General features: G+C 48.0%; 2 protein-coding genes across 2 annotated transcripts in view; one reads left to right on the top strand and one right to left on the bottom strand.

The window, feature by feature from the left end:
- The window catches only part of APC2 (APC regulator of WNT signaling pathway 2), an 85726-nt gene extending 83158 nt beyond the window's left edge, over positions 1-2568 (bottom strand). Inside the window, exon 1 of the mRNA XM_081958003.1 lies at positions 2458-2568. Coding sequence (XP_081814129.1) covers positions 2458-2511 — 54 coding nt within the window. The 5' untranslated portion in view covers positions 2512-2568. The remainder of the gene's footprint in view (positions 1-2457) is intronic.
- A 10349-nt stretch (positions 2569-12917) lies between these two features.
- Positions 12918-13646, top strand: LOC309384745 (gap junction beta-3 protein-like; the record flags this gene model as incomplete). Its single annotated transcript, XM_081938489.1, has 1 exon — positions 12918-13646. The coding sequence occupies one exon, from the start codon at positions 12918-12920 to the stop codon at positions 13644-13646; it is 729 nt and encodes a 242-aa protein (XP_081794615.1).
- Between the last annotated feature and the right edge of the window lie 12095 nt (positions 13647-25741).

Genomic DNA, 25741 nt, shown 5'->3' with positions numbered 1-25741 from the left:
GCATGATAGTATTAGCCCTTTACCCAACTCACCACATGGCATCTGGGAACTCAACCAAACTTGGACTCAAAACGCAACCTAGATAGTTGCTCCCGCATGGTCCCATGAGAGTCTGATTGTTGGGGGCAAGAGGCTGGCTCCGTAAACCGCTTAGAGAGGGCTGTAAAAGCACTGTGAAGCGGTATATAAGTCTTAAGTGCTATTTTTATTGCTATTTTAAGTTCAGGGTTTTGTTCACTCTCAAGCCCTCTGGAGTACAGGCAGTCCTCAGCTTACAACCACATCTGAGCCCAACATTTTCCGTTGTTAAGCAAAATCGCGTTTAAGTGAGTTTTGCCCCATCTTACGATCTTTCTCGCCTGCAGTCCTTAAGTGAATCGCTGCGGTTGCAAAGTTAGTTACACGGCTGTTCAGTGAATCTCGCATCTCCAGTGATTTCGCTTGTCAGAAGGTCGCAAGAGGGGATCGCGTGACACCGTGCCCCCCTCCCCCCCGGGACACTTCAATCGTCGTAAATGTGAGTCGGTTGCCAAGCATCTGGATTTTGACCGCGTGACCGCGTGAATGCTGCAGACGTTCAGCACGAACACCGGTTATAAGTCGCTTTTTTCAGGGCGATTGCAATTTGGAACGGTCACTAAACGAACTGTTGTAAGTTGTGGGCTGGCTTGTTTGTAACTCCTTTCTGGGAGGCTGTCAATGATGGAGAGAATTCCTAGAGGGGCCATTCCAGCAGACAAGAACGTCAGAGGGGCTTCAGAACCCCCCCCTCATTCCTCAAAATTGGGGCACTACCAGAAGTGGGTTCCTACCGATTCGGACCGGTTCAGCCGAGTAGGTAGTAACTCAGCCGGCCATGCCCCCAAACCGGTCCTATTGGTGCCACCTTAGGCGCCGCCATCTTGTTTTTTGCTCCTGCGCATGCGCAGAAGCAATTTTGTTTACTACGTGCACGCCCATATTGCGCTCATCAAGCACCCATGCGCCTGAAGTGCGCCCCTGAGCGAACTGGCAGTAAGAGAAGCTGGAACCCACCCCTGGGCACTACCAGCCTTTTCCCCTAGGAAACTGGGGCCTTGCATATTTTGTGCCCCCAAATTTGGTGCAGCTAAAGCAACCAAAGCACTTTGAAGATGCAACATAATTTTTTTTAGCATGCAGGCCGTAAAAGAGGACACCCAGCGCAGTAGACGGGCCTTCTCCAAAAGCTCTGGCAGCTGGTGTTGGCACCCTGAGTAAAGGAGCCTATCCACCTTCGGCCTCTTACTTTACAGGCAAAAGGAAAAGGCAGACCCCATGGAAGTGAGCGCACGAAGCTGGAATGTTTTTGATCAAAGCTCTGAGCGACCTTCTTTTTCCTCCTTTCAACAGCGGCCGCAATGTGCCACTGAGGGCAAAAGGCCCGTGTGGCTTCCTTTTGAAGCAGCTGCCGAGGTCCAAAGTGGGAAACCCATCCCAGGGGACATTCAATGGACCCTCCAAAGAGAGAGGCAGTCTACCTCGGAATGCTGGAGAATGACAAGGGAAGGTCACCGCTTTCTTTCTCTTCTGCTTGGCAAACTCCTTCCCAGCTACCTGGCTGCCAGCCATGGCGACCGACTGAGCAATGGGAGCTGTTTCGCTTGCAATCCAAGAAGGCAGCAGTGTTTTTTCTGGTTCGGGCAGACTACTCGGACAATGCACCCTTCTGAAGGGCGGCATTTGCTCGTCCCAACTGGCATCTCCCTTGAACCTCGGCCGACCGGTGAAGCTTTGGGGAGGGGAGGATGTGGGATGGGTGGGGAAGAGGGCACCCTTTGGGACCGGATCCATACGGAGCGTCCTCTCCCTGCCAGACAGACAGACAGACACTGCCAATTGCAACACCGACTCTTCAACTACACACCCTTGGCCAGCCTTCCCATCGCTGGACGGCGAGAGCAGAAATGTTGGGCACCCCTCACTCACAACAGAGAGAATGGATAACCCCTCGACAGAGCACACACACACACACACACAGCACAGACACGCATACGTGCACAACAGATTCGATAGCACAACCAACCCAACAAGAGGAAGAGACAACGCTCCTTGTCTAGTTGTGGGTCTTCAAAACCGCAATGTGGGTTGTTAAAAATAGAAAACGACAGCCTGTGTTTCATCCCCCGCCCAGGGTGGATCGACACCCCCTCCCCCTATCTAATTTATTCCCTGCCCCCCCCCTCCCCTCTGGGTCCTTGTCATGTCACATCCAGCCCCGGAGAGGGTCGTTGTGGGTCTCTTTTTAATATGCTGCTCAGGTGGGCATCGGGACGGGAGAGGGGGAAGGTTGGGGGTGGGTGGGCTAAGGGATAAGCAGCCCCTTCCATTCTGCACCCGTTTTTCTCTCCCTCCCTCCCCATCCTGCTGCATTGGCTCCAACCTGCAAAAGCTCCCCTTCCCCCCCAAATATATATCAAAACACAGTGAGGGTCTTACCTCATCCCCGAAGAAGGTGGAATGGAGAAAGGAGAGGACCCACAGCAGTCCCATGTATTCCCCCGCATCCTTCTCCTGCCTCTCTGCCTGTCTCGCTGAGATGGGCTTGGCTTTCCGGAGAGGGAGAGAAGCATTGCAGTGCAGGTCTGGGGGCGCCAGGGGGCAGTGGGGAGCACCTGGCGGGTTGCTGGGGGTGGGGGGGGGTGGATGGAAGAAGAGATGCAACATTGGCAGGGCCTGAGGGCTGCTTAGCTGGGCCAATCTGATGGAAGAGAAAGGAGCTGACATAATCTTTTACTCTTTGTAGGTGTGCCTGATCTTCTTGGGGTGGGGGGGTGGGGGGAGGTTTGTGTTGGGAACCCCAGAAAAGTGGCTAGCTGGAGATCTTTATTGACAAGAAAAGAGCCAGGAGCATTTACTGTCTTTTGCTTTCCGGTCTTTTACATTAAATAAATCAACAAACAACCTGTTCAGGGGTCTGAGTATCTTTTTAGACAACTTGTGATTCAATTAAAAAAAAGATTTAATGTTGGCATTTTTAAAGTGTTATTTTTTTTCCCCAATGGCATATTCTCCTCTCCCTTCCTCCCTCTCTCCTTCTCCCTCTCTTCCTCTCTTTCCTTCTCTCCTTTCTTCCTCTCCTCCTCCCTGCTTCTTTCCCTCCTTCTCCTTCCTTCCTTTCCTTCTTTCTCTCTCCCTCCCTTTTCTCCTTCCTTCTTTCCTCTCCCCTCCCTGCTTCTCCCTCTCCTCCTTCCTTTCCTTCTTTCTCTCTCCCTTTTCCCCTTCTTTCCTTCCTTTCTCCCTCCTTCTCCCTCTCTTTCTCTCCTTCCTTCCTCCCTCCCTCCCTCCTTCTCCCTCTCCTTCCTTCTTTTCTTCCTTCCTTTCCTTCTTTCTCCCTCCCTCCCTTTTCTCCTTCTTTCTTTCCCCTCCCTGCTTCTCCCTCTCCTTCTCCTTCCTTTCCTTCTTTCTCTCTCTCCATTTTCCCCTTCTTTCCTTCCTTTCTCCCTCCTTCTCCCTCTCTTTCTCTCCTTCCTTCCTCCCTCCCTCCCTCTTTCTCCCTCTCCTTCCTTCTTTTCTTCCTTCCTTTCCTTCTTCCTCTCTCTCCCTCCCTTTTCTCCTTCCTTCCTTCCTTCCTCTCTCCTTCTCCCTCCTTCCTTCCTTTCCTTCTTTCTCTCTCCCTCCCTTTTCTCCTTCCTTCCTTCTTTCCTCTCCCCCTTCCTGCTTCTTCCTCTCCTTCTTTCCTTTCCTTCTTTCTCTCTCTCTCTCCCTTTTCCCCTTCTTTCCTCTCCCCCTCCCTCCTTCTCCCTCCTTCTCCTTCCTTCCTTCCTTTCCTTCCTTCCTCTCCCCCTCCCTTTTCCTCTTCCTTCCTTTCTCTTTCTTTGCAAGCTAATGAGAGGGAAAGAAGATTGGGTGCTGGGACTTTTACTTTTTATAACTTGCCTTGAGGGTTTGTACCCTGGATTATAAACTCATCAATAAGTACATAATCTTTGAATTCCAGGCCAAAGATGACTACAGATGGTGGATATTAGGAATCAAATGAAGCTACCCAGATAACCTGATTCAGACCTTTGCATCACAGGCTGCTCTAAATCCCCCCTTTCTTTCCTCCTCCCACCTCCCACCTCCACCCTTTCCCTTCCTTTCCTGGTCTCACCTGTGCCTAACTGCTGCAAACTGGAATCTCTGCCCTGAGCTTTATTTATATCAAAATATACCCCAGAAGGACAGCACTTCCTGTTCCTTTCTTTCGTGCTGCCCTTGACAAGAGGAATGATCTCAACAGGCACCCATTTATTCAGGAGATCTGGATCATCCCTCCCCCCCAAAAAAAAATCTGACATCCATAGAACAGATCTGGAGATTTTACCTGTGGTAGGTGAGTGTGCTGGAAACCCAGTCTCGTATTGCATGGTTTGGGATTTGGCTGAAGCTTGCAGTCTTACTTTTTGGCAGGGATCTGAAATCCATGTCAGTCCTGCTTTGGTGGTCCAGGAAGAGGAATAAAACCAAGATTCCTGGTGACATAATTTGCCTAGGAGACCCCTCACTTCAGTTTAACAGATTAATAGAATTGGAAGGGACCCTGTAGGTCAGGGGTGTCCAAACTTGGGAACTTTAAGACTTGTGGACTTCAATTCCCAGAATTCCCCTGCTGTAGGTCATCTAGTCCAGTGGTTCTTAACTTTTTGGAAAGAACCTCCCCCTTGAGCCATTGAGGAAGTTCTCATTGCCCCCTTCCCCCAACATAACCTCTCAATCACAACACACGGAAATCATTCTTCAATTTATGCAAACACATTTTTTTGTTTTCTTTAAAATTGTTATCAGGACATATCGATGCAAATAATTTGTTTCAAGTCTTTTTCCCATGTCTCAACTGTGTGAAAAATTCTGATGCCACCCATCACTTTACTCCCAAACTTCGTGATACGTGTATTTTATTATTATCTTATTTATTCAAGACACTTAAATGCAATGACCACTGAGAACACACTATAAAAAAGATGTTGAGACTCTAGAAAAAGTGCAGAGAAGAGCCACCAGGATGATTACAAGACAAAACAGAAGCTCCTTATCCTTTTCTCTCTCACCTACAAAGTTTGGATCAAAAGTTCTCCTCCAATTTCCTTTTTCCATAGAGCAGGGGTGTCAAACCTTGGCAACTTTAAAACCTGTGGACTTCAACTCCCAGGGCGGTGGCATGCGCATGCATGCGCAGCACTTGTGTCCAAGGTGGACATCCGGCCCCGTCGCAGCAAAGGGATCCGGAATCCACCACTGTTTGTTTCATTTAGGATTTGCATACCACCGAGGTTACCATATTGGAAAAGGTGGCATCTAAATTATGGGATGGGATGGAAAATGACGTTGAAAACACTTTTTAATATCGTAATTGCAGCCCACTGTGTATTTAAATGTATGATCTCCCTTGGAATAATATTTTTAGCAACTGTCATTATAATTTGCCTTTTAAATGTGAATGTGACTGCCTCAGTTCCAACTGTTAATCATAATTAATTAGCTGGAATTCTATCTCCCTTTTGGGTTGTTGTTTGCCACCCACTCCTCAAAGAGCTTCCAGAAATGTTCACAAAATTCAGGATATCCACGAAAGATATCAGAGTTGTTTTCACTCTAGGCCATGTGTCTATGGAGATTCTCAGTCATCCAGGTTATGGTTGCCCCAAAGATACTTTTATTCAAGAGGCAACTGGACTATTTGATTACCAGTAAGTCCAGTTGCCTCTTGAAAAAAAACATCTTTGGGACACTCTAAGCCAGGGGTCAGCAATCTTAAACACTCAATGAGCCATAAAGTCCTAACCGGAAGCTCTCCGTTCAGTTCTGGGGCTGACCAGAAGTCCAGTTCCCCCACCATAGAGTCTCCTCCTAGTGTGGTGTCTTTTTTCCCCTGTCGATCGGAAGTCCAGTTCCCCCCACCATAGAGTCTCCTCCTAGCGTGGCATCTTTTTCCCCCTGTCGATCGGAAGTCTGGTTCCCCCACCATAGAGTCTCCTCCTAGTGTGGTGTCTTTTTTCCCCTGTCGATCGGAAGTCCAGTTCCCCCCACCATAGAGTCTCCTCCTAGCGTGGCATCTTTTTCCCCCTGTCGATCAGAAGTCCGGTTCCCCCACCATAGAGTCTCCTCCTAGCGTGCCGTCTTTTTCCCCCTGTCGATCAGAAGTCCGGTTCCCCCACCATAGAGTCTCCTCCTAGCGTGCCGTCTTTTTCCCCCTGTCGATCAGAAGTCCGGTTCCCCCACCATAGAGTCTCCTCCTAGCGTGCCGTCTTTTCCCCCCTGTCGATCGGAAGTCCGGTTCCCCCACCATAGAGTCTCCTCCTAGCGTGGCGTCTTTTTCCCCCTGTCGATCGGAAGTCCGGTTCCCCCACCATAGAGTCTTCTCCTAGCACGGCATCCTTTTCCACTACCAGTCCTAACTGAAAGCCCTATCAATTGTGGAGCCGACTGGCGACAGGGAGCCACAGCAGAGGGATGAAAGAGCCACATGCGGCTCCAGAACCACAGATTGCTGACCCCATGATTTAGGTCAGTGAGGGCTAACCTTTTTCTTGTTGCGTGCCAAAGCGTGCACGTGCAACAATGCCCGCATGTGCCCATGCCCATCATGAAAAGTGTATACACCCGCCCCTCGCCCATTTTTGGCTTCCAGGTTGATGCAGGAGGCCTTCCAGGGCCAAAACGCATCCCATTTTGGGCCTGCAAGGCCTCCTGCGCCAACCTGGAAGCCAAAGCGAGGCACTGCGCAAGCCCTCAAAATGCAATGCGAGCACCTCTCACACCCTGTGCACACACATGTGCACCCCCTGCATGCGTCCTGCCCTCCTGCATGCCCAGCAGAGACCTGAAGACCAGTTGGTTGGCGGGAGGCAGGCAGGCATTTGCGATGGAGCTGGGCTGGTGTGACGGCTGGTGTGCCTACAGAGAGGGCTCTGCATGCCACTTGTGGCACGCGTGCCATAGGTTCGCCATCACGGATTTAGGTTGTGCAAACCAACATTGTAAGGTTATGGTTACAGTTTCCTAAAAACTCAGCTGGCTAATTTGATAAGCCATGGATGAGCATGCCAGGGGAGACCAAGCCAGAAAGGCATCTAAACAACTACAGGTACATCTGTGTGTGTGTGTGTGTGTGTGTGTGTGTGTGTGTGTGTAAAGGTAGTTTTCCATTTTATGACCTCAATTAGAGCCAGGACTTTTGTTGCTAAGACGGCTGTTAAGTGAGTCACACTCAATTTTATGACCTTTTTTTGCCACAGTTCGGTGAATCACTATGGCTGTTAAGCGAATCATGTGGTTGTTCAGAAAATGCAGCTTCCCCCATTGACTTACAATACAATACAATAGCAGGGTTGGAAGGGACCCCGAAGGTCTTCTAGTCCAACCCCCTGCCTAGGCAGGAAACCCTATACCGTTTCAGACAAATGGCTATCCAACATCTTAAAGACTTCCAGTGTTGGGGCATTCACAACTTCTGGAGGCAACTTCTGTTCCACTGATTAATTGTTCTAACTGTCAGGAAATTTCTCCTCAGTTCTAAGTTGCTTCTCTCCTTGATTAGTTTCCACCCATTGCTTCTTATTCTACCCTCAGGTGCCTTGGAAAATAGCTTGACTCCCTCTTCTTTGTGGCAACCCCTGAGATATTGGAAGACTGCTATCATGTCTCCCCTAGTCCTTCTTTCTATTAAACTAGACATACCCAGTTCCTGCAACCGTTCTCCATATGTTTTAGTCTCCTGTCCCCTAATCATCTTTATTGCTCTTCTCTGCATTCTTTCTAGAGTCTCCACATCTTTTCTACATCGTGGCGACCAAAACTGAATGCCGTATTCCAAGTGTGGCCTTACCAAGGCATTATAAAGTGGTATTAACACTTCACGTGATCTTGATTCTATCCCTCTGTTTATGTAGCCTAGAACTGTGTTGGCTTTTTTGGCAGCTGCTGCACACGGCTGGCTCCTATTTAAATGGTTGCCCACTAGGACTCCAAGATCCCTTTCACAGTTACTTCACTTGTGAGAAGCTGGCTGGGAAGGTTACAAATGACAATCAAATGACCCCCCCCCCCCCATGCTGCAATTGTGGTAAGTGCATGCAGGTTGCCAAGCATTGGAAATTTGGTCACGTGACTGTGGGAACTCTGCAACAGTTGTAAGTGTGAAGACCAATAGCAAGTCACGTTTTTCAGCACTGCCGTAACTTGGAATAGTCATTAAATGAATGATTGTAAGTCGAGGGCTACCTATATCTATCTATATGTATATGCATATGCATAATGGGTATACAGGTAGTCCTTGACTTACAACCGTTCTCTTAGTGATTGTTCAAAGTTACAACGGCATTGAAAAAAGGGGCTTGCTACTGTTTTTCATACTTACGACCGTTGCAGCATCCCCTGGTTCACGTGGTCAAAATTCAGACGCTTAGCAACTGATTCATATTTATGACGGTTGCAGTGTCCTGGGGTCGTGTGATTTCCTTCTGCGACCTTCTGACCAAGTCAAGGTGAAAGCCAGGTTCAAAGCAACAACAGTGTTACCAGCTCAACAATTGCCTTGATCCACTTAACAACTGCGGCAAGAAAGGTTGTAAAATGGTGCAAAGCTCACTTAACAGATATCTCACTTTGCAACAGAAATTTTGGGCTCAATTGTGGTCATAAGTTGAGAATTACCTGTAAGATAAAGGTAAAGGTTCCCCTCACACATATGTGCTAGTCGTTCCTGACTCTAGGGGGCAGTGCTCATCTCCGTTTCAAAGCCAAAGAGCCAGCGCTGTCCGGAGACGGTCTCCATGTGGCTGGCATGATTAAACGCTGAAGGCGCACGGAATGCTGTTACCTTCTCGCCGAAGGTGGTCCCTATTTTTCTACTTGCATTTTTTTTCATGCTTTCAAACTGCTAGGTTGGCAGAAGCTGGGACAAGTAACGGGAGCTCACTCTGTTACGCGGCCCTAGGGATTCGAACCGCCAAGCTGCCCATCTTTCTGATCAACAAACTCAGTGTCTTAGCCACTGAGCCACCTGTTTTGGAAGAGGTTTATTTTATAACACAAAGTTAAGAGATTGCAACGTTAAACTCTCACAGGAGATTTATAATGCAAATGCCTCCAACAAGTCTGAGTAAACACATCTCTGAAGATCTGATCTTTCATAGCCCTGGAAATAAAGCAGGAGGAGGGTCACAGACCACCCATCCCTCAACTCTGCATTGTGTGAATCTGGTCAAACGTGGCTTAATCGGTGAACAATACCTTAGTGTAATGTTTGAATATAACTTTCCTCCCTGGAGCCAAACTTAACTCCTGCTAATTATAAAAGCGCTCTCTGCTGTTCCCATGCCAACAGTGCAGAAATGGTTTGCCAAGGCCTACTAGAATCTAGAATGTTTTTTGATCTCTTGGCTGCTCTACTGTTCTGGTGTTCCCCATCCATGGATTAACTAGGTCCAACTTGGCATAACTTGGGGTGCGGGGATTCTCCAAGATACACGGCCTGCTACTGTAGAATGTTTATGCGCTTTTGTGTTGTGGCCCACCACTGGCAGCAGATTCAGACAGTGAGGAGGTTGGGGAGGAACCTGGGCCAGTCCTGGAGTCTGAGGAAGGCTCTGATGAGGGCGCTGTGTCGGAGGCAGAGAGGGGACCAGGGCCGCATGCCAGTTATCAGCTGCCTTCAGAGTCAGACATCAGTGAGGCAGACGAACAGCTGGAGCCTGTTCCCAGTGTGCGCATGTGCGGAGTTGTCAGATGAAGGGAACAGCTAAAGAACAGGGGTTGACTTGGGAGTAAGGACACAGGTGGACGATGAATAGCTCCTCCCAGAGGAAATAAAAGAGGAGCGAAAGGGGAGTGGAGTTTGCAGGAGACAATTAGTTCATTTAATTGGTTAGTGACTCTCTGAGACTCCTTGCCAAGTTTTGCAGAGATCGGTCTGTCAGCTCTCCAAGCCAGAGAAGGTCTGTGACTGTAAATCCTCCCTTGAAAGACGTTGCTGGATGTGAAGGAGCAGAATTCACAGTCAATTAATAAAAGGAGTTTTTTGTTGGGATAAAGACTTTGCTTCATGCTTTGGGAAGCCTCAATCAGACCATTACGGTCTGAAACTCCCAAAGGTGCTTTTTCAAGAGGCCACTGGACTTCCATGGTTTTTTTTTTCCTTGAAAATATTTCCCATCCAAGAGCTTCTTCAGTTTATTCAACTGAAGAAGGTTTTTGGATGAGAAGCGAAATGAAAAAAAACCCCAAGGAAGTTCAGTTGCCTTTTGGGGGAAAAAAGCATGTTAGAGACAAGCATGACTTGGTTGATTGAGAATCTCCATAGACATCAAGGGGTCTGAAAGTGAATTGGGTCAACTTAAGGACATCTTGACACCATCCTAAGCTACTAGATAACGAACGTTGGGCCTGGAGTCTACCTTATTTGAAAAGGCAGTTGGCAGCAACTCTTATCTATTTATAGCTGTTAACCCTGCATTGCCCGGGTATTTGTTTATTCCAATCAGTGATGGGCTCCCTCAAGAGAAGTGGCACATGTGCAAATCTAGACTTGCATGAAACCAGGCAGGCCACTGGATTTTGAAGCAATTGAATCTACCGGATATATTTTTCAAGGGCAGCCCCATATAGAACAAAGTATATGATGCCAAGCTGGCAGGAATAGCCAACACTCCAGAAGATAGGCTTAAGCTACAGAAGGATCTTGACAAACCTGAACATTGGGCACTATCTAATAAAATGAAATTCAATGGTGAAAAGAGTAAGGTTCTACATTTAGGCAACAAAAAGGGAATGCACAGGTACAGTATAGGTGGTACCTGGCTCAATAGTAGTAACTTGAGAGGGATCTTGGAGTCCTAGTGGACAACCATTTAAACAATTAAATTAAGAACAATTAATCAGTGGAACAGAAGTTGCCTCCAAAAGTTGTGAATGCCCCAACACTGGAAGTCTTTAAGAAGATGTTGGATAGCCATTTGACTGAAAGTATAGGGTTTCCTGCCTAGGCAAGGGGTTAGACTAGAAGACCTCCAAGGTCCCTTCCAACTCTGCTATTTTATTGTATTGTAAATATGAGCCAGCCGTGTGCAGCAGCTGCCAAAAAAGCCAACACAGTTCTAGGCTGCATCAACATAGAATCAAGATCACATGAAGTGTTAATACCACTTTATAATGCCTTGGTAAGGCCACACTTGGAATACGGCATTCAGTTTTGGTCGCCACGGTGTAGAAAAGATGTGGAGGATTTCCTGCCTAGGCAGGGGGTTGGACTAGAAGACCTCCAAGGTCCCTTCCAACTCTGCTATTGTAAATAGCTGAAGTATAGTAGTCAAGATGGGAAATAACTAGGGCCGTGATGGCAAACCTATGGCATGTGTGCCCGAAGTGGCATGCCGAGCCATGTTGGCTGGCACATGCAGCGGTGCCCATGCCTCTTCCAGGTTTCTAGCACGTGTATGCCTGCGCATGCGATGAACAGCTAGCCTTTGCATGTGCGGTAGTGCCAGTAACTGGAAGAGCTGGTATTTCGGTTTCCGGTGTGAGCATACATGCTGGCCAGCTGATCGGCGCAGGTGCAGGCACAGGCGTGGAAGTAACTGGAAGACTTGATGGATAGATGTAGAAGTAGATATAGATCAGTGATGGAGAATACTTCGCATGTGCATTTGTCTGGGCTGTGACCAGGAAGAGGAGCTGCCCAGGGAGCATGTGCGCACCGGAAAATGAGCTTCCAGTTTTGGTGTGCACGTGTGACCAGGAAGAGCTCTTCTTCCTTGTCACAGCCCAGACTAGTACTCCCTTTTCGGTACTGTGCCAAAAGATTTGCCATCACTGGACATGTGGGTGATTGTAAGCAGGGCATAACTGATCCACAATCCACAGTTGTGTAAAGGCCCTCCTGTCCTCCTCCTCAAGCGGCAGTGTGAGTCCAGGAGAAGACACACATCCCACCCAGGTTATGCACTGGGTCCATCTCTGAGTTCTAAAAGAAAAGAAGAATTAGGGGTGACACGATAGCAGTACATGAGTATAGCAGTCTATTGGAGAGGCTGCCACAAAGAGGGACTCAAATTATTCTCCAAAGGCAGGACAAGAAATAATGGATGGAAACTGATCAAAGAGAGAAGCAACTTGGAATGAAGGAGAAACTTCCTAACAGTGAGGACAATTAACCAGCGGAACAGCTTGCCACCAGAAATTGTGGGTGCTCCATCACTGGAGCTTTTTAAAAAGAGTCTGGACAGTTTATTTATTTATTTATTTATTTATTTACTGAGCGCTTATAGACCGCCCCCTCTCCCGAAAGGGACTCAGGGCGGTGTACAGTCCATATCAGAAATACATCATATAAATAACTATAAAATTAAGCAATTAAAATTATTAAATAGATAAATAGATACGAAGGAGGATAAAAAGATTTAACAGAACTGTACAGCTGAGTAAATAGTTTAAAACCCCTACAAATATCCCATAAAAATTAAATTTAAAAAACAATTCCCTTAAAATGCCAGTTAAGAAATATGTTTGCCAGGAGGTAGCAGTTATGATTATGCCAGGCCAGCCAATCGGAACAGGTGTGTCTTCAATTTTTGGCGGAAGGAGCGGAAGTCGGTGGTGGTTCTAATGTCGGGGGGGAGGTCATTCCAGAGGGTTGGGCCCATCACAGAGAAGGCCCTACTCCTAGGCGCCGCCCGTTGGCATTGCCTGGTGGACGGCACTAGGAGAAGTCCCTCCCTGTGAGAGTCACTTGTCTGAGATTGTATAGGGTCTCCTGGTTGAGCAGTGGGCTGGACTAGAAGACCTCCAAGGTCCCTTCCAGCTCTATTCTATTCAAGGGCATGATTTAATCAGGTCAGCTTCCAACAAACGTGAGCAGCTCGCATGACGATCACCCTATGCAATATTTTTCGTTGCAGCCAAAAGCCACGCTCAACTCCATGGAGAAAGAAACGGTCACAACTCTGCTCAGTGGCACCGGCGGTCAAGCCCCACGGCTGTGCCGAGCCAGCCTGGCCACCCTCGCGGTTTGCCGTCTGGGATTTCTGATCTTGGGAGCCGCAACCATTTGGCAGGACGAGTCGGCTGACCTGCGGTGCAATTCCACCCAGCGGAGCTGCCTCCTTGCTTGCTGGGATGAAATCTTTCCCATCTCCCCTTTGAACCTCTTCCTGTTGCAGGCGGCCAGCCTCCTCGCCCACGGTTTGGCCTGCGTGTTCCTGTTTCCCTCCCCGTATGTCCATGGCAAGGGCCTTGGGGGGCAGAGCCAGCTCTGGGGAAGTGGTCTGGAGCTCAGGTTGCATTTGGTCAACCTCTTGGCCAAGACTCTTCTAGAGGGACTCTTCGTGATGACCTTCCACAGCCTCTACAGCCACTATCCAGAGACTCTCTATTTTCCCCCTTCTGCGTCTTGTCCTGAAGCCACGCGGTGTACGATCCAGGCGGCCAGCTGGAAGGAGGCATTCAGCCTCTTCATAGCAGCGACATCCTGGGCGTCTATCGCAGTGGCCGCCATTGCTTTGTGTCTTGCGATCAGGGAAGCGCTCCAAACCAACTTCTCGGCCTGCAAAATGTCACCAAAGGGAACGCCTCTTCTTAGTTCTGTGCTCTCGCCACCGTCCAAATGGGACCTCATGTGGAAGAGATCTTTCAACAGGCTTCCAGTTTAAGGGGTCTGATTATTGTATTTTTCGGGCTATAAGACGCACCAGGATTTTGAAGAGGTAAATTAAAAAAAAAAACGTTTTTGTACTCTGCAGGCCTCCAAAACCCTCTGCACACCCCATTTTTTGCAACAAAAAAGGGGCGGAGCATGCAGAGATTTGGGAGGCTTATAGAGTCCTCCTGGGGACTGGGGGGAGGGGCAAAAATCAGCAAAAAACTGATTGGTTTTTTTTGCTCATTTTTGCCCTCCCCATCCCCCAGGAGCACTCTGGAAGTCTCCTAAAGGCTATGCACGTGCATTTTTGTGAAGGGGCTGGGTTTCAATGGGCCAAAAGTGCTGTATTCAGTGTATAAGACGCACCGAGATTTTCACCCTCTTTCTTGAGGGAAAAAGGTGTGTCTTATACTCCGAATAATACGGTATTTGGAAGTCTTCATCGTCACCTCGGCGGCCTTGTCTGGATATCAATCACGGGTAGTCCTCGACTTACAACCAGGACTGGGACCAGACTTTGTTCTTTTAGCAAAGCGGCTGTGAGTCATGTTCCACTTTACAACTTTTTTTGCCATGGTCGTTAAGCAAATCACAATCATTAAGCGAATCCAGCTTGCTTCACTGACTTTGCTTGTCGGGAGCCGGAAAGGAAGAGCTCAGAGGATGATCACACGTTACCCCAGGATGCTGCCACCGTCATAAATACTTGCAGGTTGTCCAGAGCTCGAAATCTGATTGTGTAACCATGGGGGGTTGCTGCAGTCATCATACATACAGGTCTTAAGTAACTTGTCAGAACCACCATTACTTGGACCGGTTGCAGGGGTGGGATTGATAAAAGTTAGCAACCGCTTCTCTGCTGGGCAGGCGTGGCCATGCGATGCGTGGCCTCCTCGGCCTCCTCATGACAAGGGGGGATGTTTTCACCCTCCCCAGGCTCTGGAGGCTTTCCTTGAGCCTCCAGAAGGGCAAGAATGGTCTCCCCTGAGCTGTGGAGGCTTTCCCTGAGCCTCCGGGTGAGCGAAAACGGCCTCCTTCCAGCTCTGGAGGCCCTCCAGAAGCCGGAAACAGGCTCGTTTCCGGACTTCCGGTAGGCCCGTCTTTCACCCTCCCCAGGCTCTGGAGGCTTTCCTTGAGCCTCCAGAAGGGCAAGAATGGTCTCCCCTGAGCTGTGGAGGCTTTCCCTGAGCCTCCGGGTGAGCGAAAACGGCCTCCTTCCAGCTCTGGAGGCCCTCCAGAAGCCGGAAACAGGCTCGTTTCCGGACTTCCGGTAGGCCCGTCTTTCACCCTCCCCAGGCTCTGGAGGCTTTCCTTGAGCCTCCAGAAGGGCAAGAATGGTCTCCCCTGAGCTGTGGAGGCTTTCCCTGAGCCTCCGGGTGAGCGAAAACGGCCTCCTTCCAGCTCTGGAGGCCCTCCAGAAGCCGGAAACAGGCTCGTTTCCGGACTTCCGGTAGGCCCGTCTTTCACCCTCCCCAGGCTCTGGAGGCTTTCCTTGAGCCTCCAGAAGGGCAAGAATGGTCTCCCCTGAGCTGTGGAGGCTTTCCCTGAGCCTCCGGGTGAGCGAAAACGGCCTCCTTCCAGCTCTGGAGGCCCTCCAGAAGCCGGAAACAGGCTCGTTTCCGGACTTCCGGTAGGCCCGTCTTTCACCCTCCCCAGGCTCTGGAGGCTTTCCTTGAGCCTCCAGAAGGGCAAGAATGGTCTCCCCTGAGCTGTGGAGGCTTTCCCTGAGCCTCCGGGTGAGCGAAAACGGCCTCCTTCCAGCTCTGGAGGCCCTCCAGAAGCCGGAAACAGGCTCGTTTCCGGACTTCCGGTAGGCCCGTCTTTCACCCTCCCCAGGCTCTGGAGGCTTTCCTTGAGCCTCCAGAAGGGCAAGAATGGTCTCCCCTGAGCTGTGGAGGCTTTCTCTGAGCCTCCGGGTGAGCGAAAACGGCCTCCTTCCAGCTCTGGAGGCCCTCCAGAAGCCGGAAACAGGCTCGTTTCCGGACTTCCGGTAGGCCCGTCTTTCACCCTCCCCAGGCTCTGGAGGCTTTCCTTGAGCCTCCAGAAGGGCAAGAATGGTCTCCCCTGAACTGTGGAGGCTTTCCCTGAGCCTCCGGGTGAGCGAAAACGGCCTCCTTCCAGCTCTGGAGGCCCTCCAGAAGCCGGAAACAGGCTCGTTTCCGGACTTCCGGTAGGCCCATCTTTCACCCTCCCCAGGCTCTGGAGGCTTTCCTTGAGCCTCCAGAAGGGCAAGAATGGTCTCCCCTGAGCTGTGGAGGCTTTCCCTGAGCCTCCGGGTGAGCGAAAACGGCCTCCTTCCAGCTCTGGAGGCCCTCCAGAAGCCGGAAACAGGCTCGTTTCCGGACTTCTGGTAGGCCCGTCTTTCACCCTCCCCAGGCTCTGTGCGGCCCCTGCACTTACTTGGCATGATGAACGGGCCGCGTGGAGACTCATGGGAGGGGCAGGGTGGGCAGGGCCAGCCGGTCCTTGTAACAACCGGTTCGGTGAACCAGCTGCAAAATTAGCACCCAGTTCACCCGAACCGGCTGAATCTCACCCCTGAATGGTTGGTAAAACGATGATTCCAAGCCAAAGGCTCCTTGCACAAGTGTCTTGCAAGGGGAGGTGGAGAAGGTGTTGCAAGATTGGGACTTTGTGGTGCTCCATCCCCATTCAAGTGCCGACGGGCTTGCAGTATCTATGCAGGATTTGAAATGCAACCTGTCCAAGATGACTTTTGCTAAATCTACAGACAACTGGCCCTGTGGTATTCTAACAGCGTCCATCACAGCCTATTTGCAACGGATGTTTCTTACTGTTAATGTAACGCCGTTTGTTTCTTTTAATTTTTACTCCCTTAATAATAACTTACTAAAGGCTTTTGCCTGTAAATTGGACGGCTGGGTTCATGCAGCCAGAAAGTCACATCACGGCTTAGCGTCTGTGGAGATTCTCCGTCATCCAGGTCAAAGGTGGTTTTTCAAACGGCAACTGGATTTTGTTTTTCCATGAAGACACTTCGCTTCTCACCCAAGAAGCTTCTTCAGTTCTACACAAGCTCTGCCAGAAATTTGTTTGTTTGTTGTTTGTTTGTTTATTGGATTTATAGGCCGCCCTTCTCCCAAAGGACTCAGGGCAGCGTACGACATTTTAAAAAAAAAACATATATTACAAAAGTTAAAAAGGAAATTAGATAGAGTATCCCAAAACAAACCCAATTAATATTAACAATAACATTTTAAAAATTAGATTAAATTTGCGTTGCAGGTAGTCCTTGAATTGCAGCCATTCCTTTAGTGGCCATTCAAAATTACAATGGCATCGAAAAACGGTCTCTTGGTCATCATCATTTAAACTGTTTCAGCATCCCCACAAGTCACAAGATTGAAATTCAGGGACTTGGCAACCAGCATGTATTTCGGGTGGCTGCAGCGTCGCAGGTCACGTGATCACCAAGATGTAAACCAAGGAAACCATCATTTGTAAACCAAGATGATGACATGAGGATGGGTCAGCAGGGTTACTGCTACTTTAAGAAGCTGTATATATAAGGGAGGCCATGTGAGGGCATCTCTCTCTCCTCGTGTTCTATCTCCATTGCGGTTCCCTATGTAAAGTTGAAGATTGATTGATTGCCTGGCATTTGCCTAATACATATCTCAGAGGTGGGTTCCTACTGGTTTGGCCCAGTTCGGCCAAACTGGCAGTGTATGCTGGCCTGGGTCGCAGAACCGGCAGTGGTCCAGGCTGGCCACGCCCCTGAACTGGTTTCCCGGTTGCTGCAGTCGTCGCAGTTGCCACTGTCATCTTTTGGGGGGGAGTTCTGCGCATGCACAGAACAATTTATATTGAACTGTGCATGCATGCATGCGCAAAGCATATGCACGAGAGAACCGGCAGTAACGCCGGCTAGAACCCACCCGATGTACCTGTACGTTTATATAAGTCTTGTATATTAACTACTGTTAGAAAGATAAAACCTCTGTGTACTGTGTTTTGTTTCTGTGTTGTCTCAAAACAGTAGCCATGCTGTGCGCACTCTGACACGCCCTTGGCAAAGGCTGCCCTGTGGTGACCCGAGCTCAACTGGTGGATTGCTTCATTTACCATCAACCTCGGTCTCACCTCTTCTTAAGTGAAGGAGGATGAACAAGTAGGGTGCTAAGAGTCAACATCCTGTCCTCAAACCCAACCGCCGACTCCCTTCCCTTCTATCCTCAGTTACATAACTGCTGAGCTGCCCCGATACCGAAGGAGGGGCCCCTGCAAGATGGCAATTATGTAAAGATGATTGAATTACCTCTTGACTGATATCATATGACACCAAGCTGGCAGGAATAGCCAACACTCCCGAAGACAGGCTTAAGATACAGAAGGATCTTGACAAACTTGAATATTGGGCATTATCTAATAAAATGAAATTCAGTGGTGAAAAGAGTAAGGTTCTACATTTAGGCAAGAAAAAACGAAATGCACAGGTACAGTATAGGTGGTACCTGGCTCAATAGTAGTAACTGTGAAAGGGATCTTGGAGTCCTAGTGGACAACCATTTAAATAGGAGCCAGCCGTGTGCAGCAGCTGCCAAGAAAACCAACACAGTTCTAGGCTGCATCAACAGAGGGATAGAATCAAGATCACGTGAAGTGTTAATACCACTTTATAATGCCTTGGTAAGGCCACACTTGGAATACTGCATTCAGTTCTGGTCACCACGATGTAGAAAAGATGTTGAGACTCTAGAAAGAGTGCAGAGAAGAGCAACAAAGATGATTAGGGGACTGGAGGCTAAAACATATGAAGAAAGGTTGCAGGAACTGGGTATGTCTAGTTTAATGAAAAGAAGGACCAGGGGAGACAGGATAGCAGTCTTCCAATGTCTCAGGGGTTGCCACAAAGAAGAGGGAGTCAAACTATTCTCCAAGGCAACTGAAGGCAGGATAAGAAGCAATGGGTGGAAACTAATCAAGGAGAGAAGTAACTTAGAACTGAGAAGAAATTTCCTGACAATTAGAACAATTAATCAGTGGAACAACTTTCCTCCAGAAGTTGTAAGTGCCCCAACACTGGAAGTTTTTAAGATGATGTTGGACAACCATTTGTCTGAAGTGGTGTAGGGTGTCCTGCCTAGGCAGGGGGTTGGGCTAGAAGCCCTCCAAGGTCCCTTCCAACTCTGCTATTGCATTGTATTATATAACCTGCTGCAAGGCAATATGTCCTCCCCTGCCCTCTGTGGCTTCTGCCCACGTGTGGCACAATCCCTTGGGAACTAAAGTGGGGCAAGAGGAGAGCTGGGTGATGGTCAGGGCTAGCCAAGATGTCTCTGGACTTCATGGATGCTGTGGGAAGGTTTTTAACGTGGAGCTTCCATTGAGGACATTGCTTGACTCGTAAAATAATCCTGTGAACTCTACACAGGCCCCTTTGAGCAGGAATGGGGGACGGGAGGTGTTTCTAAATAAAAAAACCTCCATTTTTGCAATTTCCATGAAGAAGGACAACAGTCTCGGTTCCTGTGGATTTCCCCCCCTTTCTTGCAACTTTATCATTTTTCCACTGAAAGACCACAGGATCAAAGTTTGATGTTATCTTTTGCTGAGGGCTAGGGAGGCAGCAGACTCAATCTGGCCCAGGGAGAACCAACACGGGTTGGCATGAAGAGGGATGGAGTTCAGGGTTGGTTGTCGGAGTTTCAAGGAAAGGTTGCGATTACAGCCTTCCCTGAGCTCAGGTCGGGGGGCTCAGCCAAGCGGTTTGATAGTGCAAAGGGTCCGTTTCCCGCCACGCTCCGTAGAAGGTGGCTTATCCACTGTGGAACGTGGCCTTGCCCGGCTGTCATGCCTCTACGCATCTCTCCACTGGCAGGGCCATATGACCGCCATGGCCCCATGTCGCCTTCCTTGAACCTCTATGTAGGCCCTGCACTTGCCTCGCATCCAAAACAAACTGTGTGGAGACTCCTGGGAGGGGTGGGATGGGTGGGGCCAGTCAGAGGTGAGATTTGGAGGTTCTCCAAACCGGCCATAACTTTAGCTACGTGTTCTCCCGAACCCGGGTAAACCTGTAGCAGCCCACCCCTGAAACCGCTTCCCTCCCCATCCCAAAGAAGCCAACAAGCGTGCAGAGAAGCCCTGGAAGACAAAGGGCTGGGCCAGGAGGAGATGAGCCCCGTGAGAAACCGTGAGAGGGCCAGGAAAATGGATCGCTTCCCCGGAGCTCCCATTGTGAGCAGAGAAAGAGGCTTAACCAGACAACAGCTTATGTAAAGCTCTCTCCCTTCGCAGGCCAGGCTTTGGCAAGCTCACCAGGTGGACCCTGAGACTGTCTAAAGGGCCCGGAGGAGCTAGGGGGCTGGGGGGGGGCTCAGTGGGTCACAGCCAAGGGGACAGAGAAGAGACAAGAGTCTCTTTAAAATAGCTGCTCTCAGGAGATGGGATTCTGCAGGTTCTGACCAGTTCTGGAGAACTGGTAGCGGAAATTTGAGTAGTTCGGAGAACCAGTAAATACCACCTCTGGCTGGCCGCGCCCCCATCTAGTCTTTATCTCCCGAGTCCCAGCTGATCGAGAGGGAATGGGGATTTTGCAGTATCTTTCCCCTGCCCACCAAGCCACACCCACCAAGCCACACCACACCCACCAAGCCACACCCACAGAACCAATAGTCAAAAATGTTGAATCCCACCACTGCTGCTCTCCAACTGCAAAAGTGTCCCAAGCATGGGAAGTGTACAAAAAGAGTATCCAGAAGGGCTCCATCGAGGTCAGGGGTTGAGGAGGCCCAGGGCACTTGATCCCTTCTCCCCACATCATGCTGGGTCTCATAACTGGAGGGGACGAACCAGCATACAGGGAAGAAGTCCGGAAGGTATCCGCATGGTGCTCAAGAAACAACTTACATCTAAGGTTCATTTGAACCTTCCTGAGGCTGGTGATTGGAGCTGCTGAATACAAGGGGGGAGTCAGAGAGACAAAGAGGACTGAGGTAGGGGCCCTTTAACTCCATTTCATTTGAACTTTCCTGAGGCTGGTGATTGGAGCTGCTGAATACAAGGGGGGAGTCAGAGAGACAAAGAGGACTGAGGTAGGTGCCCTTTAACTCCATTTCATTTGAACCTTCTTTCGCAGTACTCTTTTCAAATTTGGATACTGTCCTCTTTGTAAACAAATTACTAGTCTACATAGACAGATTACCTATCTAGAATCTCTAATCTGTGCTCTTCAAGCAGAAATTAGGTGTTCAATTCAGCCATTCCACTCTATGGAGATGCTGACCTTAATGGGGACACTAAAGAGACAGGTCAAGGTAGTTGTGATAATGATGACACAAATAAGCAGGGGGTCGTGGTCCAAAATGAAGAACTTTCTTCGGAAAGGTGAAATGGGGAACCAGGTATCACACATCAGTTGCACAAGAAGAGCAAGGTATGCAAAAAGAGAAGTCACCTTCTGGTTGGTGATTCAATCGTAAGGAATGTAAATTTAGGAAAGGATGTGGAGGTTTTAAAAGAGGTCAGGTGTCTGCCAGGTGCTACTGCCAGCAGAGACAAGAGGCGTATTCTTAAGATAGTCAAGAATGCAAGTAAGGACTGTGATGTTGATGCTATTATATATCTTGGCACAAATGTTCTGTCCCAAAAAGATGTACTTTCTGTGAAGAATGATTTCCAGAGCTTGGGGTAGGAACTTAATAGTATAGGTTGTAGGCTTATCTTTTCAGAGGTTTTACCAGTATATAAGGAACAAAAAGGGAAGGGCCAGCATGTAGCAGAGTTTAATGTGTGGCTAAAGGAGTGGTGTAAAAGGAAAGGCTTTGGTTTTATTAGTCATTATGTCTGCAGCTGGCCCAATGAAAAACTGTACAAAAGAGATGGTTTGCACCCATCCAAGAAAGGGACTGAGTTACTTGGCATTAAATTCACAGATTTTTCTGGATAAACATTTAAGCTGAACAGCAGGGACAGAAAATTAATTGATACAGAACATTTCTGCCCCAGCAATCTAAAACTCATAGGGTTATGGCATGCACTGGCATGTAACACAGATATTTGTGCAGGTAAGATTATCACTCCTGCTGTCAAGCAGAATCAAGCATTTAATAGTAAGTGCCATGCCATGTGCATGAATCATACAAGTGGCAAGAAAATAGGGGCAGTCAGGCATAACACAGGTTATGTAGACAGTAAACACAGGGTCAATCAAAATGGACTCAAATGTCTATACACCAATCCACAGAGTATGAGGAATAAACCGGGTGAATTAGAAATTCAAGTAAATGAGGGCAGATACATATTGTTGCCATTACAGAACCTTGACGGGATGAAACGCACAAATGGAACATACAGCTAGAAGGATTTAAATTATTTAAAAGAAATAGACCAAATAAAAGAGGAGGTGGAGTTGCACTATATATAAGAAATAATTACCTCTCTACACAAATAGAGCACAACAATGATGAGAACTATCTTGAATGCATTTGGGTCAATATTAAAGGTTGGGGGGGGGAGACATTGCCATAGGTTTATACTACAAGCCACCCAACCAAGCAGAGGAAGTAGATGAACTTTTTGCTAGTCAGCTAACTAAGGTATGTCGGAAGCACACCACAATAGTAATGCGGGATTTTAACTACCCTGACATCAACTGGGAAACAAACTCTGCACCAAGTGGAAGATCCAACAGGTTCCTAACGAACATAGCAGACAACTTTGTTTCCCAAAAAGTAGAGAAGGGAACAAGGGGATCAGCCATATTAGACTTAATTCTCACTAACAGAGAGGAAAGGATGGAAGGTGTTGAAGCCACAGGAACCCTGGGGGCAAGTGACCATGCAATATTGAAATTCAACATTATGCAAACACAAGTAGTAGAACAAAGTCAAATTAGAGCCTTGGACTTTAAGAGAGCTAATTTCAATAAACTTAGAGAGAGCTTGGGAAGAATTCCATGGATGAGAATCCTCAAGGGGAAAACAACTAGGAAGCTTGGGAAATTTTGAAAAATGAGATTACAAAAGCCCAGTCTAGCACAATACTAATGAAGAAGAAAAATAACAGCTCCCAAAAGAAAGCAGCATGGCTGCATAAAGAACTCTCTGACAAATTGAAAGACAAAAAAGATAAGTATAAAAAGTGGAAAGAGGGGGACATAACTAAGGCAGAATATCCGCAAATAGCCCGAGCCTGTAAAGATGAAGTGAGGAAAGCTAAGGCTCACAATGAAGAAAGGCTTGCCACAATAGTAAAAATAACAAAAAAAGGCATCTTCCAACATGTTAAAAACAAGAAAAAGGTTAAGGAAACAATTGGCCCATTGCTGGGAGAAAGTGGCAAGAAGGTGACAAGCAACAGGGAGAAAGCAGAACTATTTACATCTGTTTTTACACAAAGAGATAAAACAGTCCAACCTATCAAAAACAGCACCACAAAAATCAGATTAGGAACACAAGTTGAAATAGGGAAGAAAATGGTAAGTGAGCACCTGTCTACCCTAGATGAGTTCAAATCACCAGGACCAGATGGATTATACTCCAGGGTTCTGAAGGAACTGGCAGACGAGATCTCAGAACCACTGAGCTATATCTTTCAGAGACCCTGGAGCACCGGGGAACTACCAGAGGACTGGAAAAGAGCTGAAGTGGTTCCCATCTTCAAAAAAGGGGAAAAAATAGATCCAGGAAACTACAGACCTATCAGCCTGACCTCAATACCAGGAAAGATTCTGGAAAAAATAATCAAGCAACGAATTTGCGAACACCTAGAAGCAAACAAAGTAATAGCCAAAAGCCAACATGGGTTTGTCAAAAACAGATCATGCCAGACTAATCTTATTGTATTCTTTGACAAAGTGACAAAATTAGTGGACCAGAGGAATGGCATAGATATAGTCTACTTGAACTTCAGTAAGGCATTTGATAAGGTAGACCATAACCTACTACTAGATAAAGTAGAAGAATGTGGGTTAGACAGCATCACCACCAGATGGATTCGTAACTGGCTGACCAGCCGCACTCAACATGTAGTCCTCAATGGAACTGCATCTACATGGAGGGAAGTATGCAGTGGAGTACCCCAAGGCTCTGTTTTGGGCCCAGTACTCTTCAACATCTTCATCAATGATTTGGATGAGGGAATAAATGGGGAACTCATCAAATTTGCAGATGATACCAAGCTGGCAGGAATAGCCAACACTCCAGAAGATAGGCTTAAGATACAGAAGGATCTTGACAAACTTGAACATTGGGCACTATCTAATAAAATGAAATCCAATGGTGAAAAGAGTAAGGCTCTACATTTAGGCAAGAAAAATGAAATGCACAGGTACAGTATAGGTGGTACCTTGCTCAACAGTAGTAACTATGAAAGGGATCTTGGAGTCCTAGTGGACAACCATTTAAATAGGAGCTAGCCGTGTGCAGCAGCTGCCAAAAAAGCCAACACAGTTCTAGGCTACATAAACAGAGGGATAGAATCAAGATCACATGAAGTGTTGATACCACTTTATAATGCCTTGGTAAGGCCACACTTGGAATACGGCATTCAGTTTTGGTCACCACGATGTAGAAAAGATGTGGAGACTCTGGAGAGAGTGCAGAGAAGAGGAACCAAGAGGATTAGGGAACTGGAGACTAAAACATATAAAGAATGGTTGCAGGAACTGGGTATGTCTAGCTTAATAGAAAGAAGGACTAGGGGAGACATGATAGCATTGTTCCAATATCTCAGGGGTTGCCCCAAAGAAGAGAGAGTCCAGCTATTCTCCAAAGCACCTGAGGGTAGAACAAGAAGCAATGGGTGGAAACTAATCAAGGAGAGAAGCAACTTAGAACTGAGGATAAATTTTCTGATAGAACAATTAATCAGTGGAACAGCTTGCCTCCAGAAGTTGTGAATATCCCCAACACTGAAAGTCTTTAAGAAGATGTTGGGATAGCCATTTGTCTGAAACAGTATAGAGTTTCCTGCCTAGGCAGGGGGTTGGACTAGAAGACCTCCAAGGTCCCTTCCAACTCTGCTATTGTATATTGTATATTGTATAAGTACTAGTAAGACAAAGGAGATGGTGCTAGATTTCCAGAAGTACAAAGAGGAACCTGCCCCACTGTATATCGAGGGGGACTGTGTGTAGAGGATTTCCTCTTTTAAATTCTTGGGAGTGCTTCTTAGTCAAGCTCTCACCTGGAAAAACAACACATCTCTGGTGATTGGCAAGGCCCAACAGAGACTTCATTTCCTTAGAGTCCTGCGAAAAAATCAGGTGGAACCACAGCTGATGACCTCTTTCTATTGGTCCACGTCAGAAACTGTCCTCAAATACTGCAGTACAGCATGGTACACTGGTTTAACAGCTGCGGAGAGGAAGCCCCTACAGAGAGTGATCAATTCGGCACAAGAAACCATTGGCTGCCCTCTGACACTACTGGATGACCTCGCCAGGTCTCGCTCCTTTAGCAGAGTAAGGAAGATACTCAGAGATGAGTCACACCCTGGTCAGTGTCTCTTTGCACTTCTACCATCGGGCAGAAGACATCAAAGTATAGCCATCCGAACAAACAGGGTTAAAGGTAGTTTCTATCCTGGGGCTGCCAGACTTTTAAATACAACCACAATCACTCCATGCACACGCTAGGTTTCTTTTCTTCTTTTTCTTTCTTTTTTCGTTTCTGTTATAATTTTGCACCAGCGAGGTTAAAACCAATTTCGTTGTATTTATTTTGTACAATCACCATAAAGGCTATCCTATCCTATCATGCCATATCCTCAAGCTTTGCTCCAAACCCGAGTTTTGAACCACCTGTTGACACCTGAGGGAACTGGATCTCCCCAGCAGGTGCTCAGATTCGAGAGCTTTGACATGTTTACGCTATGCAACCAACATTCCTCTGGCGGATGGTCTCTTCAAGCAGAAACTCCAGAGGTGAAGCAACAGATGGCAGCATGCCCGTGGACATTTGACAGTGGTTTTCTCCCTTGTTGCCTTAGTTGCCGTTGTGTTTCTGTTGGTTGAGCCCTGTCTGTGGCTGCAGGAGAGGAGGAGGAGGGCAGTGATAGCAGTGATGGTGAAGCTACACATGGCACATGGAGCCCTCTCTGCGGGCACAGGAGCCATTGCCCAGCACGTTTGCCTCCCGC

The sequence above is a fragment of the Natrix helvetica genome, assembly GCF_964273705.1.
Source record: "Natrix helvetica genome assembly, chromosome: 1".
In the NCBI taxonomy this organism is placed as follows: Eukaryota; Metazoa; Chordata; class Lepidosauria; order Squamata; family Natricidae; genus Natrix; species Natrix helvetica.
The sequence above is the reverse complement of the archived record's forward strand: the minus strand, read 5'-3'. Positions and strand labels throughout refer to the sequence as shown.